This window comes from Chiloscyllium punctatum, chromosome 36 (genome assembly GCF_047496795.1).
Source record: "Chiloscyllium punctatum isolate Juve2018m chromosome 36, sChiPun1.3, whole genome shotgun sequence".
NCBI lineage: Eukaryota > Metazoa > Chordata > Chondrichthyes > Orectolobiformes > Hemiscylliidae > Chiloscyllium > Chiloscyllium punctatum.
The window spans coordinates 36155325-36181393 of record NC_092774.1 but is presented as its reverse complement, the minus strand read 5'-3'; the positions used below and the strand labels follow the sequence as shown (position 1 = coordinate 36181393).

General features: G+C 44.3%; 1 protein-coding gene across 4 annotated transcripts in view; it reads left to right on the top strand.

The window, feature by feature from the left end:
* LOC140460386 (uncharacterized) overlaps positions 1 to 24786 on the top strand; it is a 60315-nt gene extending 35529 nt beyond the window's left edge. The window contains exons 3-4 of one of the 4 annotated variants that reach the window (XR_011954048.1): positions 3231 to 3608; positions 21019 to 24786. Coding sequence is in view for 1 of the 4 variants with exons in the window: in XM_072554904.1 (XP_072411005.1) it covers positions 13573 to 14733 (1161 nt within the window). In the remaining 3 variants the exon portion in view is untranslated. Of the gene's footprint in view, positions 1 to 3099; positions 3200 to 3230; positions 3609 to 13572; positions 17153 to 21018 lie in introns of those variants that run through there. The other 3 variants (XM_072554904.1, XR_011954049.1, XR_011954050.1) reach the window with 3 other exon arrangements.
* Positions 24787 to 26069: the final 1283 nt, after the last annotated feature.

Below are 26069 nucleotides of genomic sequence, written 5' to 3'. Positions count from 1 at the left end.
TCACCTAAGCCAAAGAAGAGTCTGCTTAAATGACCCTTGTCTACCCCTCTACCTCCATGCCTGAACTTCCATGCTGAAATCCAGTATCTTTCAGACTCTGCCCCTCTGGATGATGACCTGGCAGAGGAGGCACTTGACTTATTTGAAAATACAAATTGACTGAATGGACTAATGATAGTTATAAGCCAAGTAGTTGTCATGAAATAACAAAAGGAGGGAATAAGAAAGTCTATAGCCATAAAACTTGTCTTTAAACATTTAAACTAAAATATAATGTTGAATTATAGAGCACATTTGCTGCACACTAGAAAATAGACAGGCAGGGAGGCTTGGTAAAAGGGGAGAACTCGAGGTATGCAGAAGATAACCAAGTGATAACAGGATACCCTAAGGCAATTAAGTACATTTGCCTTAACAGTGAATCTGTGAAAACAGGACACAGTGATAACATTCATGGCTGTTCCCTTGTGAAATTAATGACAGCTTTGGATTTTGACCCCAAAATGAAACTTGGTACTGTCAAAAGCCTTGTATTTGACAGTCAGGTCCTGTTAATTATAATAGATTCTTATCACCCTTTGCAAGCTAGACAAACAGAGGGAAAAACATCTTTGCTGTTACAAGTCCCTGACTTGAGAGTTCAAATGGACGAGAGAGAGAGAAACCATTATAGTGCTGGGGCTCCCGAAGCTATTAAAAAATTACCTGCTTTGGATTGAACATAATTGCATTTTTGACACTTTATGATGGTATTGAGTAGCCATTACCAGTTATTAAATATGAACTCTGTAAAAGGTAATGTTGACGAAGCTTTAATTTACTTGCTGTTCTTGCAGACCACTCTACAGACCTTTCAGACTACCCCACTGTCAATTCCAACTAATCAGATCTTATGTCTTATTTGAATCACAACCCTGAAAAGAGAGCATGTTTAATTCAAAGACTAATGAATCAGTTTAAATGCAACCTTTTGGTAACATCTCAGCCTCAGGTACAGTATGATTCAGTGCCGAAAAAGCAGGAGTCTGCTCCTAGCTTAGAAATTATTCTCGGCCTAACATTGAAGAGATTCAGGCACAATGTGTCAGGAAGCCATTTTATGGTCAAAAGTTTGCCCTCCTGCTAAGAAGCCGTTTTGGAAAACAGTTGTATCTGACTTGTGACCTGTGCAAGGTTAGGAACTCTCCAATTAGCTCAGACTGGTACCTCTTTATGTTAGGAGTTTATCTCGCTAGCAGGCACCTAACCCGGCTGGATATGTTTTTCCCACCTGATGAATGGCTTAGGGCCTGTAGGAGTGATTAGTCAAGCGTTCGGAGACCTGTCAATTAACTTTTCTTCCTTACGAATTAAGAACATGCAATGTTTTTGTAAACCTTTGTGAAAAGGAAACCGCTTTGTAGCAATACATCAGAGTAACCTGCCAGGGTACTTGAAGAGTTAGGTCCCCTACTCTCCTAGGTTACTAGAACCTAGCTAGTTTAGCTTATCGGTGTCAGTCGAGCTATTGGTAAATAAAGGGGTTCATGAAAATTAAACTAAACTGCCTGTAAGAGGATTTTCTTTTATTCCAGACTCTCAGAGTACGAACTCCGGGGCGAATCGTGAGAGACTGCAGGTCTGACTCCACAAAAGATTCCCTGGCCGTCTCAAATCCCTACTTTAACACTCCAACTCATCCATGTTGACCAGTTAGCCTAAACAGTCTAGTCCCATTTGCTAGCACTCGGCCCATATCCCTCTAAACCCTTCCATCCAGATTCCATTCAAATGTTGTAATTATACCAGCTTTCCTCAAGCAGCTAATTCCATACCCACACCACCCTTTGCGTGAAAAAGTTGTCCCTTAAGTCCCTTTTATTTCTTTGCCCTCTCACCCTAAATGTATGCCATCAAGTTCTAGACTCCCCCCCCAACTCAGGGAAAAGACCTTGTCTGTTTATCCTATCAATGTCCCTCATGATTTTATAAACCTCTATAAGGTCACCTCTCAGCCTCCAACCCTCCAGGGAAGACAGCACCAACCTATTCAGCTTCTCCCAATAGCTCAAATCCTCCAACCCTGGCAACGTCCTTCTAAATCTTTTCTGAACCCGTTCAGGTTTAGCAACAAACTTCTGACAGGAAGGAGACCAGACCTGCACATAATATTCCAAAAGTGGTCTTACCAAAGCCCTGTACAGCTGCAACATCACCTCCCAACTTCAATACTTGATACTCTGACCAATAAAGGAAAGCATTCCCAACGCCGCCTTCGTTATCCTATCTATCTGTGACTCCACTTTCAAGGAGCTCTGAACCTGCACTCCAAGGTCTCTTTGTTCAGCAACACTCCCTTGGATCTTACCATTAAGTGTATAAGTCCTCCTCTGATATGCTTTTCCAAAATGCAGTGCCTCATATGTATCTAAATTAAACTCCACCCTGTTATCCTCTGAGCTAAGCATCTTCACTGTCCACTACACTTCTAATTTTGGTGTCATCTGCAAACTTAGTAACTATACCTCATTTATTGACATCCACAGCATTTATATCAATGATGAAAAGTAGCAGACCCAGCACCCATACTTGTGGTATACTACTGATCACAGGCCTCCAGTCTGAAAAGCAACTCTCTACCACCACCAACCTGTGAGCTGGTTCCGCATCCAAATGGCTAGTTCTCCCTGTATTCCATGGTACTAACCTTGCGAACCTGTCTCCCTTGGGGAATCTTTTCAAATGCCATACTAAAGTCTATATAGTACCCTGGCACGTAGGCCGTCAGGCCCAGGGGACTTGTCTGCCCTCAATCCTAATAGTTTGCTGTGTACCTTTTCCCTCTCAACGTTGATTGTTTAAGTTCTATCCTTTCTATCACCTCTGACTTACCCGTTCCAATAGGAATGACACTATTGTCCTCCAGCTTGAAAACTGAGGAAAAGGATTGACTTAGCATCTCTGCCATTTCAGTGTTCCTCCTATTAACTCACCGATTTCATCTTCCAAGGGGCCTTAGCTACTCTGTTCCCTTTTGCATACCAACAGAAGCTTTTGCTATTCTTTTTGATATTTTGCGCTCGGTTTCTTTCGTAATTTATCTTTATTTATTTTTTTTAGTATCCCTTCGTTTACGTTTGCAAGTTTTCCAATGTTTTAGCCTTCGAGGTCTGGAATAACATTTCGGAAAAGACTGAAATTTTTTTTTAAAACTACGTCGTTAAAACTTAAAAGAAAACCCCACCTTTCAGGTGGCTGGTGAGGGGAGCAGGGAACACATTCGCCCCGCCCCCATTGTCTCCGATTGGTTGGATGCCTCGTCGTACCGCGCCCACTACACGCGGGGTGACGTCACGGTCTGGTCACCCAGCCCCTTATGAGCTGGCGCATGTGCAGTGTAGGCCATGTAGTGGGACAAAGGCAGTGTTACTGAGTGTGGGAGAGGAATGGCGCCGGTGGCTTAAGGAACAAGAACAGGACTCGCTGGAAAAGCTGAGCAGCCCTGGCTGCATGTGTCAAGAGAATCCGAGGAAACGTTACGGGTCCAGTGATCCTCCTTCAGAACAGAAACCGGTTTCGGAAACATCCCGGAGAGGTCGCCAGGCCTGAGCGCCCGGGGAGAGGAGACAGTGAGTACCTACTTCGACACTGTCCTATTCCCCCGAGTCCAGGAACTCCCCACATACGTTCGAGACACCACCCACACCCTCCACCTCCTCCAAGACTTCTGCTTCCCCAGCCCCCAACGCCTCATCTTCACCATGGATACCCAATCCCTCTACACCTCCATCCGCCATGACCAGGACCTCCAAGCCCTCCATTTCTTCCTCTCCCGACGTCCCCAACAGTACCCTTCCACCGACACACGCATTCATCTGGCTGAACTTGTCCTCACCCTTAACAATTTCTCCTTCGAATCCTCCCACTTCCTCCAGACCAAAGGGACAACCATGGGCACCCATGTAGGCCCCAGCTATGCCTGTCTCTTTATTGGCTACGTAGAATAGTCCATCTTCAGTAATTAAACCGGCACCACTCCCCACCTCTTCCTCTGCTACATTCATGACTGCATTGGTGCTATCTTGTGCTCCTGTGAGGAGGTTGAGCAAACTTCACCGACACATTCCACCCTGACCTTAAATTTACCTGGACCATCTGACACCTCTCTCCCCTTCCTGGACCCCTCCATCTCCATTAATAACGACCGCCTTGACACTGGCATTTTATAAACCCACTGACTCCCACAGCTACCAGGATTACACCTCTTCCCACCCTACCTCCTGCAAAAATGCCATCCCGTATTCCCAATTCCTTCGCCTCTGTCGTATCTGCTCCCAGGAGGATCAGTTCCACCACAGAACACACCAGATGGCCTCCCTCTTCAGATACCACAATTTCCCTTCCCACGTGGTTAAAGATGCCCTCCAACCTATCTTGTCCACATCCCGCACCTCCGCCCTCAGACCCAACCCCTCCAACCGTAACAAGATCAGAACATCCCTGGTGCTCACCTTCCACCCTACCAACCTTCGCACGAACCAAATCATCCGCTGACATTTCCGCCACCTCCAAACAGACCCCACCACCAGGGATATATTTCCCTCCCCATCCCTTTCCACCTTCCGCAAAGACCGTTCCCTCTGTGACTACCTGGTCAGGTCCATGCCCCCCTACAACCCACCGTCCCACCCTGGCACCTTCTCCCGCCACTGCAGGAATTGCAAAACCTGCGCCCACACCTCCTCCCTCACCTTCATCCAAGGCCCTAAACGAGCCTTCCACACCCATCAAAGTTTTAGCTGCCCATCCGCCAATATCATTGTATTGTTTCCATTGCTCCAAATGCGGTCTCCTGTCCATTGGGGAGACTGGACGCCTCCTAGCAGAACGCTTTAGGGAACACCTCTGGGACACCTACACCAATCAACCACACCGCCCTGTGGCTCAACATTTCAACTCCCCCTCCCACTCTGCCGAGGCCATGGAGGTCCTGGGCCTCCTTCACCGCTGCTTCCTCACCACCAGACGCCTGGAGGAAGAACACCTCATCTTCCGCCTCAGAACACTTCAACCCCAGGGCATTAATGTGGACTTCAACAATTTCCTAATTTCCCCTTCCCCCACCTCACCTCAGTTCCAAACTTCCAGCTCAGCACTGTCCCCATGACTTGTCCTACCTGCCTATCTTCTTTTCCGCCTATCTTCTTTTCCACCTATCCACTCCACCACCTCTCCCCCCATACCTATCACCTTCTTCCCACCCCCACTCACCTATTGTACTCTCTGCTACTTTCTCCCCATCCCACCCTCCTCACATCTATCTCTCCACACTGTAGGTACCCTGTTTCTATTCCTGATGAAGGGCTTTTGCCCAAAATGTCGATTTTACTGCTCCTCGGATGCTGCCTGAACTGCTGTGCTTTTCCAGCACCAGTCTAATCTAGACTGGTTACCAGCATCTGCAGTCATTGTTTTTACAGAGAGGAGACAGTGAAACAGGGGAGGATTGGAAACCGTGGGAGGTGGGAGGAGGGAGACTGGGGAGTTTATAAACTCCAAGGGGAGGCCTGAGGCCGCGCATAAAAGCTCCACAGGCCCAGTGTTTACTTTGTTTGGGAAGGACCTCTGGGGGCAACCGGTCGCCATATTCGTGAGGGCAAGACGCATGTTGTCTTGGGGCGGGGAGCGCGCGCATCCATCTTGGTGAGGGCACCATCAACTGTCATTTCTGGGTGAGAATTCCAACTTTGTGGCAGCCTTTGTATCAACTAGAATTTTCTCATTCTGGATGTAAGTTTGCTCCCTGAGCTGGAAGGTCATTTTCAGATGTTTCATCACCATACTAGGTAACATTATCAGTGAGTCGAGTGAAGCGCTGGTATTATGTCCTGCTTTATATTTATGTCTTTTGGTTTCTTAGGGTGGGTGATATCATTTCCGTTCTTTTTCTCAGAGCATGGTAGATGGGGTCCAAATCAATAGATTTCCAGTTGGAATGACATGTTCCAAGGAATTCTTGTGTGTGTTTTTGGTTGGCTTATAGGACAGTGGCTTGTCATAGGATGGATGTTTGGTCCCAGTCAACATGGTATCCTCCTTTGTCTGTGTGTAAAGATACTAGTGGTAGTGGATCATGTATTTTTGTGGCTAGTTGATGTTCATATATCCTGGTGGCTAGTTTTATACCTGTTTGTCAGATGTAGTGTTTGTTACAGTCATAGAATCCCTATGTGTGGAAATATGCCCTTCGGGCCAACAGCTCCATACTGACCCTTTAGAGAGTATGCCAGCCAAGCCCATTCCTCTACAATTACGCCTGACTTATGTACCACTATGGGCAATTTTAGCATGGCCAATTCACTCAATTCACTTAGCCTGTGTATCTTTGGATTGTGGGAGGAAACCGGAGCATCCGGAGGAAACCAACACAGACACTGGGAGATTGTGCACACTCCATACAGACAGTCGCCCCAGGATGGGATTGAACCCGGGTCCCTGGTGCTGTGAGGCAGCAGTGCTAACCACTGAGCCACCGTGCCGCCCCCTTATATTTCAACAGTCTTTCAACTTTAAACACATTCATCACAGTCTTCCCAGAAGATTAGACTGTTCTCTCTCATTAGAGATGGCTGGTGGTGGTTTATCTTGAGGGTCACCACACCTCAGCTGAGGGGAAAGGCCGAGAAGGAGATCCTCACATTTCTCCAACTTGGTTGATACATAATGTGAAGGACCTTGGTATACTCTTGTTGAAATGTTATCATCAGTATTAGCTGTTGTTGTTGCTGTCATTTATTGGCAAGACTCATGTCAAGTGAAACAATTTCAGCAAGAAATTGGCATCTGGCAGAGCTCCCCCACCCAATGCCAAAAAAGTGAATGTTTTTATTGGTGAAAAAAAATTGGCAAAGAAAAAAAAATTAAAGTGTCATGTACCTTTAGAAAGAGTGGAAGGGTTGATTTTTCAAAATAAATGAAGACAACATTTCTGAAGTGGAGCAACAAACTAAATTAACAACGCAGTTTCTTTTCACATAACTGCACGACTGCAAATGTCTGTATTATGGGAAAATGTTATGTACTAAAATATGTTCTTATTTTGTAAAGAGTCAGGTCAATAGGTTTAATTTTGTCAACAGTGATCAATAAGATCTTGGTTTTATACAGCATCTATGTGAGATACACTGGTAATTAATATTTGATCGAGTAAGTCTCCACTGACCACCACAAGAACAAAGTTTTTCCCTGTCTGAACTGTCAGAAAAGATGTGCTTTCTTCACAAATTTTGACTTCTTGATGTGTTTGTATGTCTTGCAATATTTGATTTTAAAATATGTAATTTACAGTGAAAATGAATTGTTTGTGCTTTTTAATGTTGATTTTAAGGTACGCTGATAAGAAACTATGTATGCATTTAGGCCGTCTAAAAATAGAATGCTTTTCATACTGTGCAAACAAAACACAATTTGGGAAGTGATGGTTGTTCCCTATCTCAAAGCCAATATCAATAATACCTGTGGGGTCAACACATGCAACCACTTCCTTTCACTTTTTTTGGAAATCATTGGGAATTTAACACATTACACTACTGCAGCAGAATCTGAGCACGTTACATCGGGCTTCCCATCAGGATGCTGTAACAAACCTCAACCTAATTTGGGGTGTTGGGGAAAGTGCAAAATAAATGAATCACTAGTATATACCCTGTGGTTAAAGAGCGCTACAACAGTATTGTGCAGACATGTCAGCTGTCATGGTGAGACCTAACTTTACTCTGCGACACCTTGATTGGCTTGAGTTGTCGCTGACTGCATGTAAAATGAAACATTATGGAGTAAAGACATTTTTGCGACTGAAAATGTTTTATTTGGCCTTCAGCAGTCACACCTACACTTTTACCATATATTTTGCTGCTTATTTTGATTTAACTTGATGATATGTAACCTCAGTTGCTAAACAACTCTCAGTGGAGCCTCAAGCGTTATTTGAGATCCAACACAAAAGCCAACTTCTTCCAAATACAAAATGTTGCTGAGTACAAAGAAAAATCACATAAAAGCTTTTATCAACTCCCAGATCGATTTACCGCAAGAAATAGCAGTATTGGCCATTCTGCTCCACCATTCAGTGAGATCATGTCTGATCTGATAACCCTCAATTCTATTTTCCTGTCTTTTCCCCAAAACCCTTGATTTTCCTTTGACACCTTCAATTTTTCAGAAGTTTAACTTATCTAGAACTTTGAAGACTGAGACACTTGGACACACAATACCAACATCAATCCTTGTTAATTGTCCTTGCTTCTGTACCATAGAAAATTGTTTTCTGGATCCTTGTTTGAGTCTACAAACTGCTCAATAAGCTCAAACAACCCTCTTCTGCTCTTCTAATGAGCCAATATCTCTGACAACTCCATTTCAATAAAACTGAAAAAGCTTCTATCACTTTTGGTTGTAGACAATAGGGCCAGGATTAAAGATGATTCTCATTTTCCTAAATACTTGGAATAGGTTCAATTGATTTTAAACAAACAAGTTTTGACACATGTTCGGGTTCGTTTGAGAAGTTTGGCAGAATTGTTTTTCTCAGATGGGACAATGAAACTTTTTTAGATTCTTTCCACTATTGGAGGTCGACCTCCAGTTCTTTTTCTTAGCACATTATAATGATCTTCTGAACTAGTTTTATTTCATTATATCCATCCCTTCAAACAAACCAATTCTTCCCATAAATAAATTCATCCATCTCCAGCACATTCTAGGTGATATTTTTCCTTAAATTCCATTAAAATGTCCTATCTCTTTCCTTAAATCTATGTCCCCTAGTTGCTGAAGCCGTCCACCAAGGGGAAAAGTTTCTTCCTATCTAGATCCTAAGTGTCTTATTTGTACACTCCAAACAGGTCCTCACCCAGCTTTCTCTGCAAGGAAAATACCTTCAGCCGATCTAATCACTCTCATAGCTGAAACCCACCAACATGCACCACCCTGAGTTAGTATTCCCTTCTGCACCCTTTCTAGTGCCATCACATCCTGCTAATAATGTGACGACCAGATCCACTACTCCAGCTGTGGCCCAACTAATGTCTTGTACAGTTCCATCACGATCTCCTGGCTCTCGTGTTCAATGCATTAACTATTAAGGGCAAGTATTTCATATGCCGCCTTAATCATTTCATCCACATGTCCCGTTGCCTTCAAGAATCTATGAACACATATACCTTACTCTGATCTTCAGTACATTCTCAGTTCTTGTGATTTAACATGTTGATCCTCCTGAAATGTATCATCTCAATCTTTTCAGGATTGAACTCCATCTGTCATTGTTCTGCTCATCTGACCAACCCATCTTTATTATCCTGTAGTCTAAAACTTTCCTCCTTGCCATATATTAGTGTGGGTTCTGAATTTCTTTTGGGCCTGATTTATTTAGGTTGCATTGTGTTTATTTTGTGGGCATATTTTTAGAATATTGGGGGGATACTTTGATCCAGCATCTGTTTATACCCAAAGAAGAAACTCAAACCAGATTTTTTTTTTATCCAATGTTTTCCCTGGTAACATTTTCACAATGACTTCAATTTCTGCAACACCCTTAGCTTAACTTAAACTATCTTCAAATCAAGACATTACTGAATGGAGATCATAACTTCTTGTACTATTAAATCTGTCTCAAGCAATGCTGCAAATTAGGTAACCTTGCATTATTATTTTGTAACCTTGCTCAACCTTTTCTAAAAAGTGACTGGATGAAGATTGAAGTTGACTGAACTGCTTTCTTCATTTTATAAAAAAAAGTAAATGTTCCAGCATATGCAATCTTTTTCTTTCTCTAAAATAGGTCATGAGGTGAAAGGGAATAATGGACAAAGCAATGAAAACAATGCTGACTCTAATTCAGCAAGTATGTTCTTTTCAATAAGTTTAATTCAATATTTACATTAAAGTTATGTGAGTGACACAAATAACAATACTTTAAGGCTGTTACTTAAGTTTAGAAATTCAATCACACTCTGTGTAGATGGCTTAAAATCATTATATCAAAAGCTTAAAGCGCTTGAATAAAACATGAAACCTCAGTTATGTTTATTTCCCCAAACTGGGTTATCAAGTAAAAGGGAAGTATAATTGGAGATTTGATGACAGCGGGCAAAATGGCAACGCTAATTTCGCAAGTATGCAAGGTTTAAGCTTAAAATGCATGGCAGGTTTATTTATCCAAGAAATAAACACCTTTACTCTCTCTAATATTAGCTCCAATTATCAATATTTGATATGAAATTAGAAGATCTAGCTTGAGAAATCTACAACATATTGCCACACGCTTGCCATAAATACGACAGGAACACAGTAAAAGTAGTGAAAATTAAGTCAGATCTTTGTGGTTACAGATCCATAAGATACAGAAGCAGAATCAGTCCATTCGACTTGTTGAGTCTGCTCCACGATTCGATCATGGCCAATGTTTCTCAATCCCATTCTCCTGCCTCCTCCCTGTAACCCTTGATTCCCTTACTAATCAAGAGGCTATCTTTATCTGTTTTAAAAGCACTCAGTTACTTGCCTCATTTCAGTGGCAATGAGTTCCACAGAGTCACCTCTTTCTGACTGAAAAAAATCTTTATCTCATCCCAGCATTTCTTGCTACAGAGAACTATGAGGGCAGAGTCCATGTCTATACTTCCTTGCATGGTAATTTGTAAATAACATTTGTTTTTTCAGGTTCATTAGCTGCTGCTTAAGTGTGTTGGTAGGTTTGTGGGCTACCATGATGCTGAGAGGTTTGAGTTGTCTGGACATCATTTCACAGATGTCTTTGATGTAAGGTAATGTGGCTCGGGTTTCTGCACGTGTGTCTGCTTGTTTGAGTTTGTTGTTGAGAAATCAGCAGACAGGGTTTATTGGGTACCCGTTCTTCTTGAATATGTTGTATAAGTATTTATCTTCTGCTCTTTGTAGTTCCTGGGTGGTGCACTGTGTAGTGGCTCATTGCAATAGTGTCCTGATGCAGATTTGTTTGGGATGATTTGCTTCTGCATTAGGTACTTGGGTCTGTGTGTGTTGTTTTCCTGTAGATATTAGTCTGAAGTTCCCTATTGACTGTTTGCTCTACTGACATCTTGGAATTGCACTTTGTTGTTGTTCTCCTCTTTTGTGAATTTTATGCCAGTAAGGATATTGTTGATGGTGTTGTAGGTTTCCCCAAATGTGTTTCATTTTGTGATGACAAAGGTGTCATCACTGTTGCGGACCCAAAGTTTGGGTTGGAGCGTTGGGAGGGCTGTTTGTTCGAGTCTCTGCATTATTGTTTCTGCTAGGATCCTTGATATTGGTGGTTTCATGGGTGTTCTGTTGATTTGTTTGTAGGGCTTGTTATTGAATGTGAAGTGGGTGATAAGATACGGGTCCACAAGCTTGACAATGTTATCTTTGCTGATGAAGTTGGTGCTGTTTGGTGTTTGTGTCTTTGGTAGTTCTTGTAGTGTAGTCGGTGTGTCTTTGGCCACGTTGATGTTAATGGATGTGAACGGGGCTGTTATGTCAAAGGACAGCATTACTTCATCCTCTTCTATCTTGGTGTCTTTGGTGTTCAGGAATTCTTGGGTGGAGTGAATGGAGTGGCATGAATCTTCTACTCAGTGTTTTAGTCTTCAGTGGAGTTCTTTGACTACTCTGTATACTGGTGTTCCAGGTAGTGAGACTATGGGCCTGAGGGGTGCTCCTGGTTTGAAGAGGAAGGGCACAACAACAAAGTGCCATTCCTAGATGTCACAGTAGAGTGAACAGTCAATGGGGAACTTCAAACTAGTGTCTACAAGAAACAATACACACAAACCAAATACCTAACTACAGAAGCAATCATCACAACACCCACAAACGAAGCTGCATCAGGAGTTTATTTAGTGAGCCATCACCCTTTGCAGCCCAGAGGAACTGCGAAGAGCAGAAAAGAAATACGTATATGTACTCAAGAAGTACGGATCCCCAATAAACCCAGTCCGCCAATTTCTCATTGATGCTTCCAAGCTGACCCTCAAATTTGGCTTGTCCCTGCATTCTTTCCTGGTTGTCTTTTGTGGGTTTTGAAAACTTTTTCCCAATCCTCTGACTGAGGATAAGAGTTGGGAAGTTGCGTTGTGGCTGATAGGACATTGGGTAGACCACTTTTGGAATATTGTGTGCAGTTCTGGTCTCCCTCCTATCAGAATCTTGTTGTGAAACATGAAAGGGTTCAGAACACATTTAAAAGGATGTTGCCAGGGTTTGAGCTGAATGGGCTGGGCTGTTTTTCCTCGTGCACCAGAGGCTGAGGGGTGACTGAGAGTCATTAAGAAAATCATGAGAGGCATGGATAGGGTAAATAGACAAGGACATTTCCCTGGGTTGAGGGAGTCCAGAACTAGAGGGTAATAGGTTTAGGGTGGAGGAGGGCAAGATTTAAAAGAGTCTTAAGGAGTAACCTTTTCATGCAGAGGGTGGTGTGTGTAAGGAATGACCTGCCAGAGGAAGTGGTGGTTGTTGATACAGCTATGACATTTAAAAGGCACCTGGATAGGTATATGAATAGGAAAGGTTTAGAGGGATATGGGCCAAGTGCTGGCAAATGGGACTAGATTAGGCTAGGATATCTGGTTGGCCCGAAGGGGCTGTTTCTGTGCTGTAGATCTAACTCTGGCTTGCCACTATCGTTTGCCATGTCTGTGTGTTCAGTTTCTCTCTGGTTGTCTGTGTCAATGCCTTGATGTCTCATTCCACCCACCACATATCACCACCACCCCCACCCACCATAGGGACGATAACCAATTCATGTCTGTTTATTTATCAAGAAGCTGTATTGCAGGTTCAACCTGAATTTACACTTCTTTTGCTCCCAAAATCAGACTTGCTCACTCTCAGCAATATCCCAATATCCTGAAAGATATTAACTTTCACATGGTGTTATCCAAAATTCGAAGATGTCAGTCCTGACGTTTTTGCTTTTTCTGTCCCTGTAAGATCCTGTATCAGCACCTTCAGGACAATTCGTTTGAGTGGAGTGAGAATAGAGAGAGAGAGAGAGAGAGTGGGATGCTTTCAATTTTGTGGAACAGCATAAGAAAAAAATGTTCTGCAGAAGCTGGAGTAGCTTGTTCTGAATTTCTACCCTGGACTGACCATGATGACTTTTGTAATCTCTTTTTCCAGAGTATTTGAAGATCTGAAGACTGAAGTTTAAAAATCAACAGATGAAGGGCCTATGCCTGAATCATCGATTCTCCTGCACTTTGGAAGCTGTCTGACCTGCCATGCTGTTCCAACACCTCACTTTTCAACTCCTCTCCAGTGTCTGCAGTCCCCACTTTCACATCAATGTCTGACAGTCACTCAATCCATCGGGACCTCAACGATTTTCAACTATGATTCTGTGAGAAGGAGCAAAACATTTTGGTTCCTGTTTCAGACCATTTTCAGCATTAGTGGGACTGAATGAGAGTCTCTTCTGTTACAGCGCACTGTGTAAAGCCTGAAACAGTTATACGGCCAGGAAAGAGGAATTTACTGTGGGCAGGGGCCGTACACGCGGCTGTAGCTGCGGCCATGGTGAAACCAGAGGAATCCCACACCGTGGAGAAACCGTGGAAGTGTTGTGACTGCGGGAGAGGCTTCCATGCCCCATCTGTCCTGGAGATTCATCGGCGAAGTCACACTGGGGAAAGGCCATTCTCCTGCCCCGAGTGCGGGAAAGGCTTTACCTGCTCCTCCCACCTGCTGGACCACCGCCGAGTCCACACCAGAGAGAAGCCATTCTCCTGCCCTGAGTGTGGGAAGGGCTTCACCTACTCCTCCCACCTGCTGGCCCACCAGCGCGTCCACGCCGGGGAGAGGCCCTTCCCCTGCTCAGAGTGTGGGAAGGCCTTCAGCAAATCCTCGGACCTGCTGAAGCACCAACGGGTCCACAGAGGGGAGAGGCCATTCAGCTGCCCTGAGTGCAGGAAGGCCTTCAGTGATTCCTCTACCCTGCAGAGACACCAGTGGGTCCACACCGGGGAAAGGCCGTTCTCCTGCCCTGAGTGCAGGAAGGGCTTTACCCGCTCTTCTGCTCTGCTGACCCATCTGCGGGTCCACACGGGTGAGAAGCCCTTCAGCTGCCCCGAGTGTGGGATGGCCTTCAGCAGGTCTTCCCACCTGCTGAGGCACCAGCGGGTCCACACTGGGGAGAGGCCATTCTCCTGCCTCCAGTGTGGAAAGTGCTTTACCCAGCCCTCCAACCTGCTGACCCACCAGCGGATCCACACCTGTGAGAAACCGTTCTCCTGCCCCAAGTGCGGGAAGGGCTTTGCTGTTTCCTCTAACCTCGTGGCCCACCTGCGGGTCCACACAGGGGAGAGGCCATTCAGTTGTCCAGAGTGCAGGAAGGCCTTCAGCAATTCCTCTGCCCTGCTTAGGCACCAGCGCGTCCACACCGGAGAGAAGCCGTTCTCCTGCCCCGAGTGCGGGAAGGGCTTTACCCGCTCCTCCACACTGATGACCCACCGGCGGGTCCACACGGGGGAGAGGCCATTCAGCTGCCCCGAGTGCAGGAAGGACTTCAGTGATTCCTCTGCCCTGCTGAAGCACCAGCGAGTCCACACTGGGGAGAGGCCCTTCAGCTGCCCTGAGTGCGGGAAGAGGTTTACATTTTCCCGCAACTTGTGGAAGCACCAGCGGGGGCACCAGCGCTCACAACAATCAGATTCTGCCGCTGATGCTGCCATGATTCCTCCCCAGGACTGATTCTCCTGACAGTGGGTGCAGTGTGAGAGTTGGTGCACTCTTTGTTTTCCGTTGGACTGCAACCCCACGGTGGCTCAGGGGTGGCATGGTGACTCAGTGATTAGCACTGCTGCCTCATGACACCAGGAGCCAAGGATCAATTCCACCCTTGGGGTGACTGTCTGTGGAGTTTGTGGAGGGGAGGAGAATGGATGAGATAAGAAACCGCTGCCTTTCTTGAGACAAGTCTCCCGGAGAGAACTTGCTGACTGATTTGATTGTCTGATCTATTGATCCTCACAGTGCCCCATTGCCCTCTGTTATCTGGAGGAGGTCCACACAGATGTACCAAAGCCCCTCTTTGGACTGTGGAAGGAAACCTGTGCAGACAGGAAAAACATGCAAACTCCACACAGACACCGTTAACTGAGGCTGGAATTGAACCTGGGTCCCTTGCGCTGTGAGGTAGCAATGCTAAGCAGTGTGCCACCCCAATATGTTATAAAATTGGAATAAACACACTAAATTGGAAATGTGACCATACCAAGAACTTCCTGTAAATGTTTGGAAACAAAAGTCCAGCGGAATTGTCTTTGGGGCGGATCCAAAACTTACTTCGTTAATGTTGAAAATACTTTGACCTCTGGAACTGTCTGCCAGAGAGTGTGTTGGAGTCAGATTCGATTATGGCGTTCAAAATAGAGGTGGATCATTAAACTGAAAAGGAAAGCAATTGCAGTGTTCAGTGAAGATTAGTGCAAGGTACTGTAGTGGACGTCAGAATGAGTTTCCTGGTTGGGGCTGTTCCTGTTACCATTTCAGGTTGCTAACTTTTCATTAGTATCCTGCACATGTTGGGAATCTTTCTCCTCTCTAGTATCTACTTGAGTGACTAGTGATAAATCTAGTTTATTAATTGTTCCTATGATATCTCATGAGAGGGTTTATGATATTCACAGTGCTGTATAAATTGTTGTGGGTCACAATGTTTTTCCTCCACTTGGACACAAACTGTTCACCTTAAATATTTGTTTTTTAAATGATGGAAATAAAATTAATGTTTGGAAAACACAACTTGCTGTGTGGTAAGATCATCAGAAATAGGAATGGGAGTAAGTAATTGACCGTTGAGATGCTCTGTCTTTCATTTATCTAAATTCTCTTTCCTGTACTTGTTTTCTCATGACTTCATCTGCTGAAGTGACTACACTCCAAAAGCTTGTGATTTCAACATAAGAGCATAAGAACTCGGAGCAAGAGTCGGCCTTCCGGCCCTTAAAATCATGACTAATCTTTTCGTGGACTATGCTCCACTTACCTGCGTTTTCACCATGTCCCTTACGTTTTTGAAAAATAAAAGAATTATCTTCTCGTGGTTACTGAAGTAGTGTCAAATACTTCCCTGGGCAAGGAATTCCACAGATTGACAACCCTCCCGTGAAGAAGTTTCTTCCCTGTTCAGTTTTAAACCTGCTACCTCTAATCTTTGAGGCCATGCGCCCTTATCCTAGTCTCACCTACCAGTAGAAAATCCTATTTCTATTTCTTTCATAATTTAATATATTTCTCTAAGATCCCATCCAAACACACCTGCTGGACTATAAACCTGGTGTCATGTGACTTATGACTACAAAATTTGTTATTACGCATCCTCATAGCTGTGGGATTTCAGGACTCGAAGGTAGGGACAGTACCACTGCGCCTTAAAAAAAACTTCTGCAGCAAATAGACCCTCTTCTATTGAATGAATGGGGAGAGGTTTCTTCTCAACATGGGATACAAATATTATAACCTCGGAGCCCATTACATTAAATTGAGCCCTCTTCGGTTGAATGAGTGGATGTGGAGATGCCACAGTTGAATTGGTTGATCACGTTAAAAATCGTGAATATGTGACACTACCACTATAGCCCCAGAGCCCGTTGCAGTAAACTGGGTCATCTGCTGTTCAATGAATGAATGGGAATGAAAAGGGCGGATACACTGACGTAATTGTGAAATTCCCCACCAATCCCAAAGCTTGTGGTCGGTACCGACTAATCAGAGAGAGATATTGCAGAGGTGGGGCCAACACGACCAGCAAAGCCGGCCGCCATTGGTCAGGTGGAGTAAGGTGCACTCTGATTGGAGGGAGCGTGGATGACGCGCTCCAGTGAAGGAGGAGACGGAATGAAGAAGAAAAACAAAGATGGCGGCGCGAGGCTGCGGTTTTCTCATCGACTCAGCGGGCGGTTTCTGACGGAGGGAGGGAGGGGGAGGTGACGGTTACCGGGTGAACGAGAAAACAAATTAAAAATGTCGGCGGTGGAGGAGAGAGAGCCGGCGCCCGCGGCTTCTTCGGCGGCGGCCGGAGCCCAGGAGCTCAACAACCCCCCGGAGCTGGAGGAAGGTCCGAGCTCCAAGAAGCGGGGGGTCCGGCTGGAGGCTGGATTTGCTCAAGGCTTGTATCTATTAACTTATTTAAATGGTACCTACTGTATGGGGCTATGGTTTACATTAAAACCGGAGGATCATGTCAGAGTGTTTGTTTATATTGAGCAGTTGTAGTTGGTAAAATACACTCCCTGGAGGAGCACCTTCTTTGATGCTGCATTTCTTGCCTTCTGCCCTTCCCCCATTTGTTATCTCCCATCTCGATTTTACATTTTATTTGGTCAAATTTAATTTTATATTAATGAGACTTGGTATTGACTGTGTATTAATTTGTTTGTTGGATTATTGTAAGAAAAAAATAATGGTGTCATGTCATTTCTGATGTCAGAGTTTGACATCGAATGTGCAGATGTGAATATCAGTAAGTTGTGAAAATAAATCAAGAACTTGTGGTTCTAACAAAAAAGCAGTTCACTGATTGTGAGAAACAAAGCTCACACACCTCAATAATTGCAGTCCGAGACAAAATCTGAATCAGCAGCGTCCTTTATTTGACACTTGCAAGTGGGTGAGATGTCCAGTGCCTATAAGGCAGAGGACATACACACACCAAGTTCAATTCATACATAATATTTATATGATTTGATGTCTTTTGCTTTACATCGCTCCTCCCCTGCTTACATCATCCACTTCCCTAAGACCGGCCCCCATTACCCCTGTTTATCTCTTGCCTTATCCGGCCTTGTCTGTGACAAAATGCTTATTCCTGGCCTCACAAGGCTGTTTGACCTCATCCTGCTGTAGGTCATTGTTGGGCATATTCTTTCTTCATCATTATCTCCCCCCTTCATCTGTGCCTTTCCCGAGGCTGTTCTGATCCCTATGACCCTTTTAATTGGGGTTTGTTTCTGTGTTTTTGTAAAAGTGGGAAGCAGATGTTTATACCTACTTTTTGTACAGGCATATCTAGCTTAACTTCATCCCCTCACAACATCTTATCTATTTGCCCGTAATGTCTACCTTCTGACATACAGGTTTAGCTAATACAAAAACAATTATATATTTCCTCCACATCGTTTCCATTCTTGTTGACTCAGCTCGTGGCTAAAACAATTACACACTGCTGTGAGTTCATTTTACTTTGTAAAATGAAATTGCAGAAATGCAGAAGTAACATTAATTTACCTATATCCCATAGTTTGTTTATATTTAACAGTTGTAGTTGGTAAAATACACTCCCTGGAGGAGCACCTTCTATGATGCTGCATTTCTTGCATTCTGCCCTTCCCCCATTTGTTATCTCACATCTTGATTTTACATTTTATTTGGTCAAATTTAATTTCAGATTAATGATACTTGGTATTCACTGTGTTATTAATTTGTTTGTTGGATTATTGTAAGAAAAAAATAATGGTGTCATGTCATTTCTGATGTCAGAGTTTGACATTAAATGTGCAGATGTGAATATCAGTAAGTTGTGAAAATAAATCAAGAACTTGTGGTTCTAACAAAAAAGCAGTTCACTGATATTAATGGCATTGTCTCATTTGAGGATGATGACTTGAGTCTGACGAACAAACCGTTTCATGTAGTCACCCAATTTAATTAAAATTTTCTTTAACTTAATTAAAGTTAAATTTGTTTAATTTAACAAATTTGTTTATACAATTTGTACAATTTGTTTATAAGATTTATTTATACGTCCATTGCTCTCGATGTGGTCTCTGCCACATTCGGGAGACTGGACGCCAATTTGCAGAACATTTCAGGGAACAGCTGTGGGACGCCAAAACTAAACGACCCCACCGCCTTGTGGCTGAACGCTTTAACTCCCCCTCCCAATCCATCAAGGACATGCAAGTATTCTGCTGCCTCCCCCTCCAAGCTCTAGCTACCTGACGCTTGTAGGAAGAACACCTCGTCTTCTGCCTTGGGACGCACTAACTGCATAGGATCAATGTAGATTTCACCAGTTTCCTTATTTCCCCTCCCCTCCACCCACCCCCACACCACACACCTTGTCCCAGATCCAGAGTTGAAAAATGTGGTGCTGGAAAAATGCCTAGAGGCCATACTTCTAGGAATTCCCTGGCTGTTCTCTGGCATGGCACTCATCCACAGATTCTATCAACAAACACATTGACCTGGACCCAATATGGCCACTGCAGCGGACAGTTAGAACTGACAACCGGAAGCGGCAGAGACAAACCACTATAAATGCCGGAGGAAACAATACAGAAGCACTTCACAGGAGGCTCCCAAGCACTGAGGATATCACCTAGACAGGGGATGAAACGTCTGCAACACAAATTCCCAGCTCGGCGAACAGAACCACAACAATGAGCACCCGAGCTACAAATCTTCTCACAAACTTTGAATTGAGCATAGGAGTTGGGACATCCTGTTGCAACTGTCACACATGTCACACAACACAAGGCATGGTCCTTCTCTGACTGACCATCCCTTTGAATATCAGGGGGAAGACACCCCTTTAATTGTAACATTCAGGAAAGATGCCTTACTTCAACAAAGATGTGCTGTGCTCACAAATGTTTGGACAGAGGAAGGGAATTGCAGTCTGGGGTGAAGCTCAATCTTCATTCAGAGAGAGAGGAGCAGCAGTAGCTTCAGAAGCTCATGGTCCAACTTGTGCATTCAGACAATAGGGGGGCTATTCTGGGCAAAATCTGGGAGTGAAGCAATGTCTCCCCCTTTCCATTCCTTATCCTGGGAGGGAGAGAGAAGGGGGGAAGCACTGTTCACTTGCAGCAACTGGAGGCAGAAATATGAATCCAAGCAGGGAGCAGACTCTGCAAAAGTCAGCTTCAGTCGGCTTCTTCTGGAATATTGTGTGCAATTCTGGTCTTCCCTCCTATCAGAAGGAGGTTGTGAAACTTGAAAGGATTCAGAAAAGATTCACAAGGCTATTGCCAGGGTAGGAGGGTTTGAACCACAAGGAGAGGCTGAATAAGATGGGGCTGTTTTCCCTAGAGCATCGCAGGTTGAGTGTGTGTTTTTTAAAGAGGTTTATAAAAACTTGGGTGTGGATGAGGTGCATAGACAAGGTCTTTTCCCTGGGATAGGGGGAGTGCAGAATTAGAGGGCGTATGTTTAGGGCGAGAGGGGAAAAATTTAAAAGGGACCTTGCAGTCAACCTTTTTTTGCAGAGGGTGATGAGTGTATGGAATGAGCTGCCAGAGGAAGTGGTGAAGGCATCTGGATGGGGATATGAATAGGAAGGGTTTAGAGGGATATGGACCAAGTGATGGCAAATGGAACTAGACTAATTTTGGATATCTGGTCGGCGTGGACAAGTTAGATTGAAGGATCTGTGTCTGTGCTTTATGTCTCTGACTCTATGACTGGTGAAAAGCGTTGGCATTCGTCGAAACATTTATGCAACAGAAAATTATAAGAGGGTAAAGATAAGCCTCACGATCCATGAATCCTGGTTGTATGGATGTCTTTCCAGTAATAGAGTCAGTATGGCATGGAAGAAGTCCAAAAGACAGCTTCTTTTACAAAAAGTCACACTTCAAACTTAAATCTGAGTCTTCTGGAAATGTAAGACAACAGTGCGTTAATATAAGACAGATAAGTCTGGGGTATATGTTACGTATTTGATGGAATGTTTATGGCTCTAAAATCCTGATTTGCAGTTGTTTCTGGGCTCATAATATTGTACTGCAGAATATTGTATATCTTCAGTAAGAACGTCAATACCGCACGATAGATGTTCATTCAGCAACTTGAGTGAACTCTTCATGGAGTATGCAATCCACCACATTACCCTGCTGTATTCATTTACATATAGATCAGCACAAAGATCTTGGGTATTAAGAGAGGAAAGAATGTTCCACAGAAACTAGAATTGTGTGTTTTGACTTTCTATTGTGGACTGACAGAGATGACCTTTGCAATCTCTTTCCACAGGAATATTACAAGAGAAGAATTTGGAGGCAGAAATCTCAGACCAAACATCACATCGAAGTCTGACAGTCGATTGATTCACCAGGACTTGGATATTGATGGCCTTGAAAACAAAGGGGAGAAGGTCTGCCTGCTTTGTTAGGTTTTAAGCGTCAGTGTGACTGGAAACTCAGAGTCTCACACACCCACACACCAGAGCAGTGACTGGAACATGCTATACAGACTGAATGAGAGTCCTCCAATAATCAGAGGGTTCACCAGTAACACCACACACATGCTGTAAGCGTGAGCGAGTTTCAACTGATTGTTGAACCTGGAGAAGTGCGAGGACACCCGCACCATGGAGAAATCATGAAAATGCGGGGAATGTAGGAACGGTTTCCCTTCCTCGCCTGCCCGATATTCATCAGCATTTATACACCAGGCAGCGGCCATTCACCTGCATTCAGCACGGGAAAGGCTTCACTCAGTCTCATCACCTCTTGGTCCACACCGGGGAGAAACTGCTCATCTGCCCTGTATGCTGAAGCAGATGTAGGACATTTTTTATCCTGGATGGAGCATTCTGCAGGTATACCTGAAATAGATACATTTGTCTCTATCCCATTGAGTCTCCAGCACAGAACCAGGCCAAGCTGCTCAATTGGTCTCTGTGTTTATTCTCCACCTGAGCCTCCATCCACCCCTCTTCATTGCCCCCCATCTTCCCTCCATCAGCATAAAGGTATCCCCCACTTTTTCAAAGTTCGCTTTACACTACTTCACTTTTACAAAAGACCTACATTAATACCTGCTCCCACAAACCGAAAGAAATCTGAAGAGGATTGTCGCTTTTACAAAGAAAGGCATAATACAAATTAATTCATGGTAATTGCTTCTTCGATTTAGGCCATTTCGGCTTATGAAAGGAACACTTTACTTTCAAATAGTGGGGGAAAGCTGTATCAATACAATACAGCACAGTCTCAGGCCCGTCTCACTTGGTTTAGGCACACACACACCCTCAAGCCTGTGCTAATTCTTAATCCTTACTTAGACCTGCTATTTATTGCCCATGTGTGGTTTCTGTTCCTCTGTTCACCTCCCGTTCATGTGTTTATCAAGATACACCTTAAACATTGTTAAGGTGCCTGCTTCCACTACCTGCACTGGCAGTGCGTTCCAGGAACCCCCACCACCCCTCTGTGTGATTTCCCCACCCCCACCACCTCTCCCCCAAACAGTCCCCTGCTCACCTTGAACCTGTGCCCTCTTTTAGTTGACCTTTCCACTTTGGAGGGGAAAAAAACACCTCTGACTATCACAGAATCCCTCCAGCGTGGAAACAGTCCATTCAGCCCAACAAGTCAATACCGGCCCTCTAAAGATTAACACATAGAGACCCGTTCCCTTACCCCATTAGCTACATTTACTCCTGACTAATGCACCGAACTTACACATCCCTGAACAATGGGGCAATTTACACACAGACAATCCAACTTAACCTGCCTCTCCCTGGACACTATGGGTAACATAGCATCGCTAATCCACCCTAACCTATACATGTTTGGATTGTAGGAGGAAGCCAGAGCAGCCAGAGGAAGCCCACGCAGACACGGGAGGTGGGGTGCAGGGATAATCTGCCAACTCCACACAGCTAGTTGCCTGACACTAAAATCTAACGCAGGTCCCTGGCACTATGAGGTGTCAGTGCGAACCGCTGAGCTACCCTGCCACCCCTGTCCAGCCAATCTGTGTCTCTCATCATTTTGTCGAGGTCTCTTTTCAGCCTCTGTTTTTCCAAAGAAAACAATCCAGGTTTATGCCTCCTCTGCTCATAACGAGAGCCCTCCAGACTGGGCAATGTCCTGGTGAACCTTGTCTGTATCCTCAGCCAGAGCACCCACATCCTTCCAGTAGCACAGTGACCAGAACTGCACACAATATTCCGAATGTGGCCAGAATAAACAGCTGTAATGTAACTCTTACATTCAAGGAAGCGTGCTGTGTACCTTCTTGACCACCGTGCCCACCTGCATTACCACTTCCACGGATCTATATGCCCAGACCCCTCTATGCCAGTGCTCCTATGTGTTCTGCCATTTATCATACAATTCTTATATTTCCTTCATCTCTATCGAGCTTCACCTTAACTGTCTTTCTCTCTTCATCTCTTTTCCCCCCTCCCACATCAGCATACCATAAGACCATAGGAGCAGAAATTAGGCCATTCAGCCCATTGAGTCTACTTCACCATTCAATCACGGCTGATACGTTTCTCAACCCCATTCTCCCCGAACTCCTTGATCCCCTTGATACTCAAGAGCCTAGCTATCTCAGTCTTAAGTATACTCAGTAACTTGGCCTCCGCAGCTTTCTGTGGCAGTGAATTTCATAGATTCACCATACTCTGGCTGAAGAAGTTTCTCTCCCCTCTGTTCTAAAGGGTCTTCCCTTGACAGGAAAGCTGAGCCCTCAGGTTCTAGTTTGTCCTACCAATGGAAACATCTTCCCAACATCCACACCGTTCATTATTCTGTAGGTTTCAATTAGATCCCACCCCACCCCCAATCCTTCTGAACTCCATGAAGTTTAAACCTAGAGTCCTCTAATGTTCTTATGTTAAATTTTTCATTCCTGGACCATTCTTTTGAACCACCTCTGAACACGTTCCAGGGCCAGTACATCCTTCCTGAGATATGGGGCCCAAATCTACATACAGTACTCCAATTGTGGCCTGACCGGAGACTTACAGAGCCTCAGAAGTACATTCCTGCTTTTATATTCAAGTCTGATCAAAATAAATGCCTTCATTGCATTTGCCTTCCTAACCAATGACTCAACCTGCAAGTTTACCTTGAGAATCCTGGAGTAGAACTCCATAGTCTGTTTGCACATCAGATTTCTGAATTTTCTCCCCATAATCCTTCTGTTCCAGAGTAGCAGCAGAGATGTCCAGACACCTGGATTGTTTTCAGGGATACCAAGGGATCTTGGGAATTGCCACTATCGCAAGAGGAGGCAGAGGGGAATGTGGTGTGGTCCTTTAAACTGCAGAACTTTCCAAACTCCCTGAGTCAGCAGGAACTCTTTCTGGACCAAGAAACAAAAGGGCCACTGAGAAACTGCTACATCAGAAGACCTCAGAGGCACAAATTAGGCCATTCAGCTCATTGAATGGTGGAGCTGACTTAACCATTCTTAAGTATCAAGGGTTACGGGGAGAATTGGGTTGAGGAACGTATCAGCAATGATTGAATAGTGGAGCAGACTGAATGGCCTAATTTCTGCTAGTTAACCATCCCTGGGAAGAAGGACGCAAAACAACAAACTGTTTCCTGGGACAGATGAGCTAAGTGTTTAATAACCTCATGACAAAAGGACAATTAAGTTTGTCTGTGGAAGGAAGGCCCTGACGTAAAAGGGTTTTTTGCAGGAAAGGCTGTATCAAACAAAGCACTAAACCTCGAGGATAAGAAGGTAAGCTACAGACCAGAGATCTCCAGAAGTGTGGGGAGGTGGTGTTAGAATCGAAAGAAACATCACATCACAGATTTGAAAGTGAGGAATCTCCACCAGAATTCAACCTCAGAATGATGTAGCAGCAGTACTTGGAAGAAGAATGCTGCATTGAATCCCTGGACACTTCCAGAGACATAAACTGTTGGTGGAAACTCAGTTAAATTCAGCCATCAATTGGGAGATAGCCAAGTTGTGAGTGAGGTTGAACTTGGTTACTTGAGTTTTATTTGTGTTGTTACATACAATAAAGTGTAAATCATTGTTTCAGCAGTTAATTGTGTGCAGTTTCTGAGTTAAGAGCCAAATTAAGGTGATTCACCCACAACCACAGTGAGAGGCTGCGATTCATGTTGACTCCATTGCATTCAGCAGTACATCACGTCAATACTCTTATAAAGCGAAGGCTGACAGCACCGCCTTTCTCAAACAGAAACACCCAGAGGACCGTGTCACCTAATAATCTGTAAAATTAGCATGAAAAGTGGTGTAACCTGCTCTAGTGATAAGAATAAATCCCCAACACTTTAAAATCAACAATCAGCAATTTATTTATCCAACTATAACGGTGAACAAATGAATAAAACGATTAACAAACTGGATACAGGCCAGGAGCAGATGGGTGGCACTAGTTTAGTTGGGGATCATGGACTGGTTGGTCTGAAGGGTCTGTTTCCAGGCTGCATGACTCCATAGCACGGAATGAATGGGGATCCATCCCAAAGATGATAAAGGTTTCAAGCACCACCTTAGGCAAATGTGTGGACTCCCTCCAGATAACTGAGGGCAGTGGGGCACTGTGAGGGTCAGTAGATCAGTCAGCCAGCCAGTTCTCTCCAGGAGACTTGTCTCAAGAAAGGAAGTGGTTTCCTGTCCCATCAGCCAGATTATCCAGTTTGGATAATATTTGGTCCTCTTTCTCCAACAAAATATGTAGTCAGGGCAGTGTCTATAACAAATATGTTATTCAACTTGGAAGAGTGCTGAAGACATATACAAGGATGTTGCCAGGACTCAAGGGTCTGTGTAAAAGGGAGAGGTTGGACAAGCTAAGATATTTTTATTTAGAGCATTAGAGACTGAGAAAGGCCCTTAGAGAAATGAAGAGATCGTGAGAGGGTGAATGCACTCAGACTTTTACCCCAGGGTTGGGGATGTGAGGGCTAGAGGGCATCAGTTTAAGGTTAGAGGAAAAAGAATAAAAGGGAACGTGAGGGGCAACTTTATTTATGCAGACGGTGGTAGACATATGGAATAAGATGCCAGCGGAAGTGGTTGAGGTGGGTACATTAACAACATTTAAAAGGCATTGGACAAATACATGGATAGGAAAGGTATGGAAGGAAATGGGCCAAGTGCAGGGAAATGGGCTTAGTGTTGATGGACAGTTTGGTCAGTATGGACAATGTTGGACCGAAGGGCCTGTCTCCTGCTGTGGGACTCTATGATTCGTGTCTCTTTGTCAGTCCGACAGTTTTGAGTTTCCAAATGAACATCTCACTAAATCAGGCCGAATAAAATCCAATCTCATTCGTCAACTCTGATGCAGAGGTGCT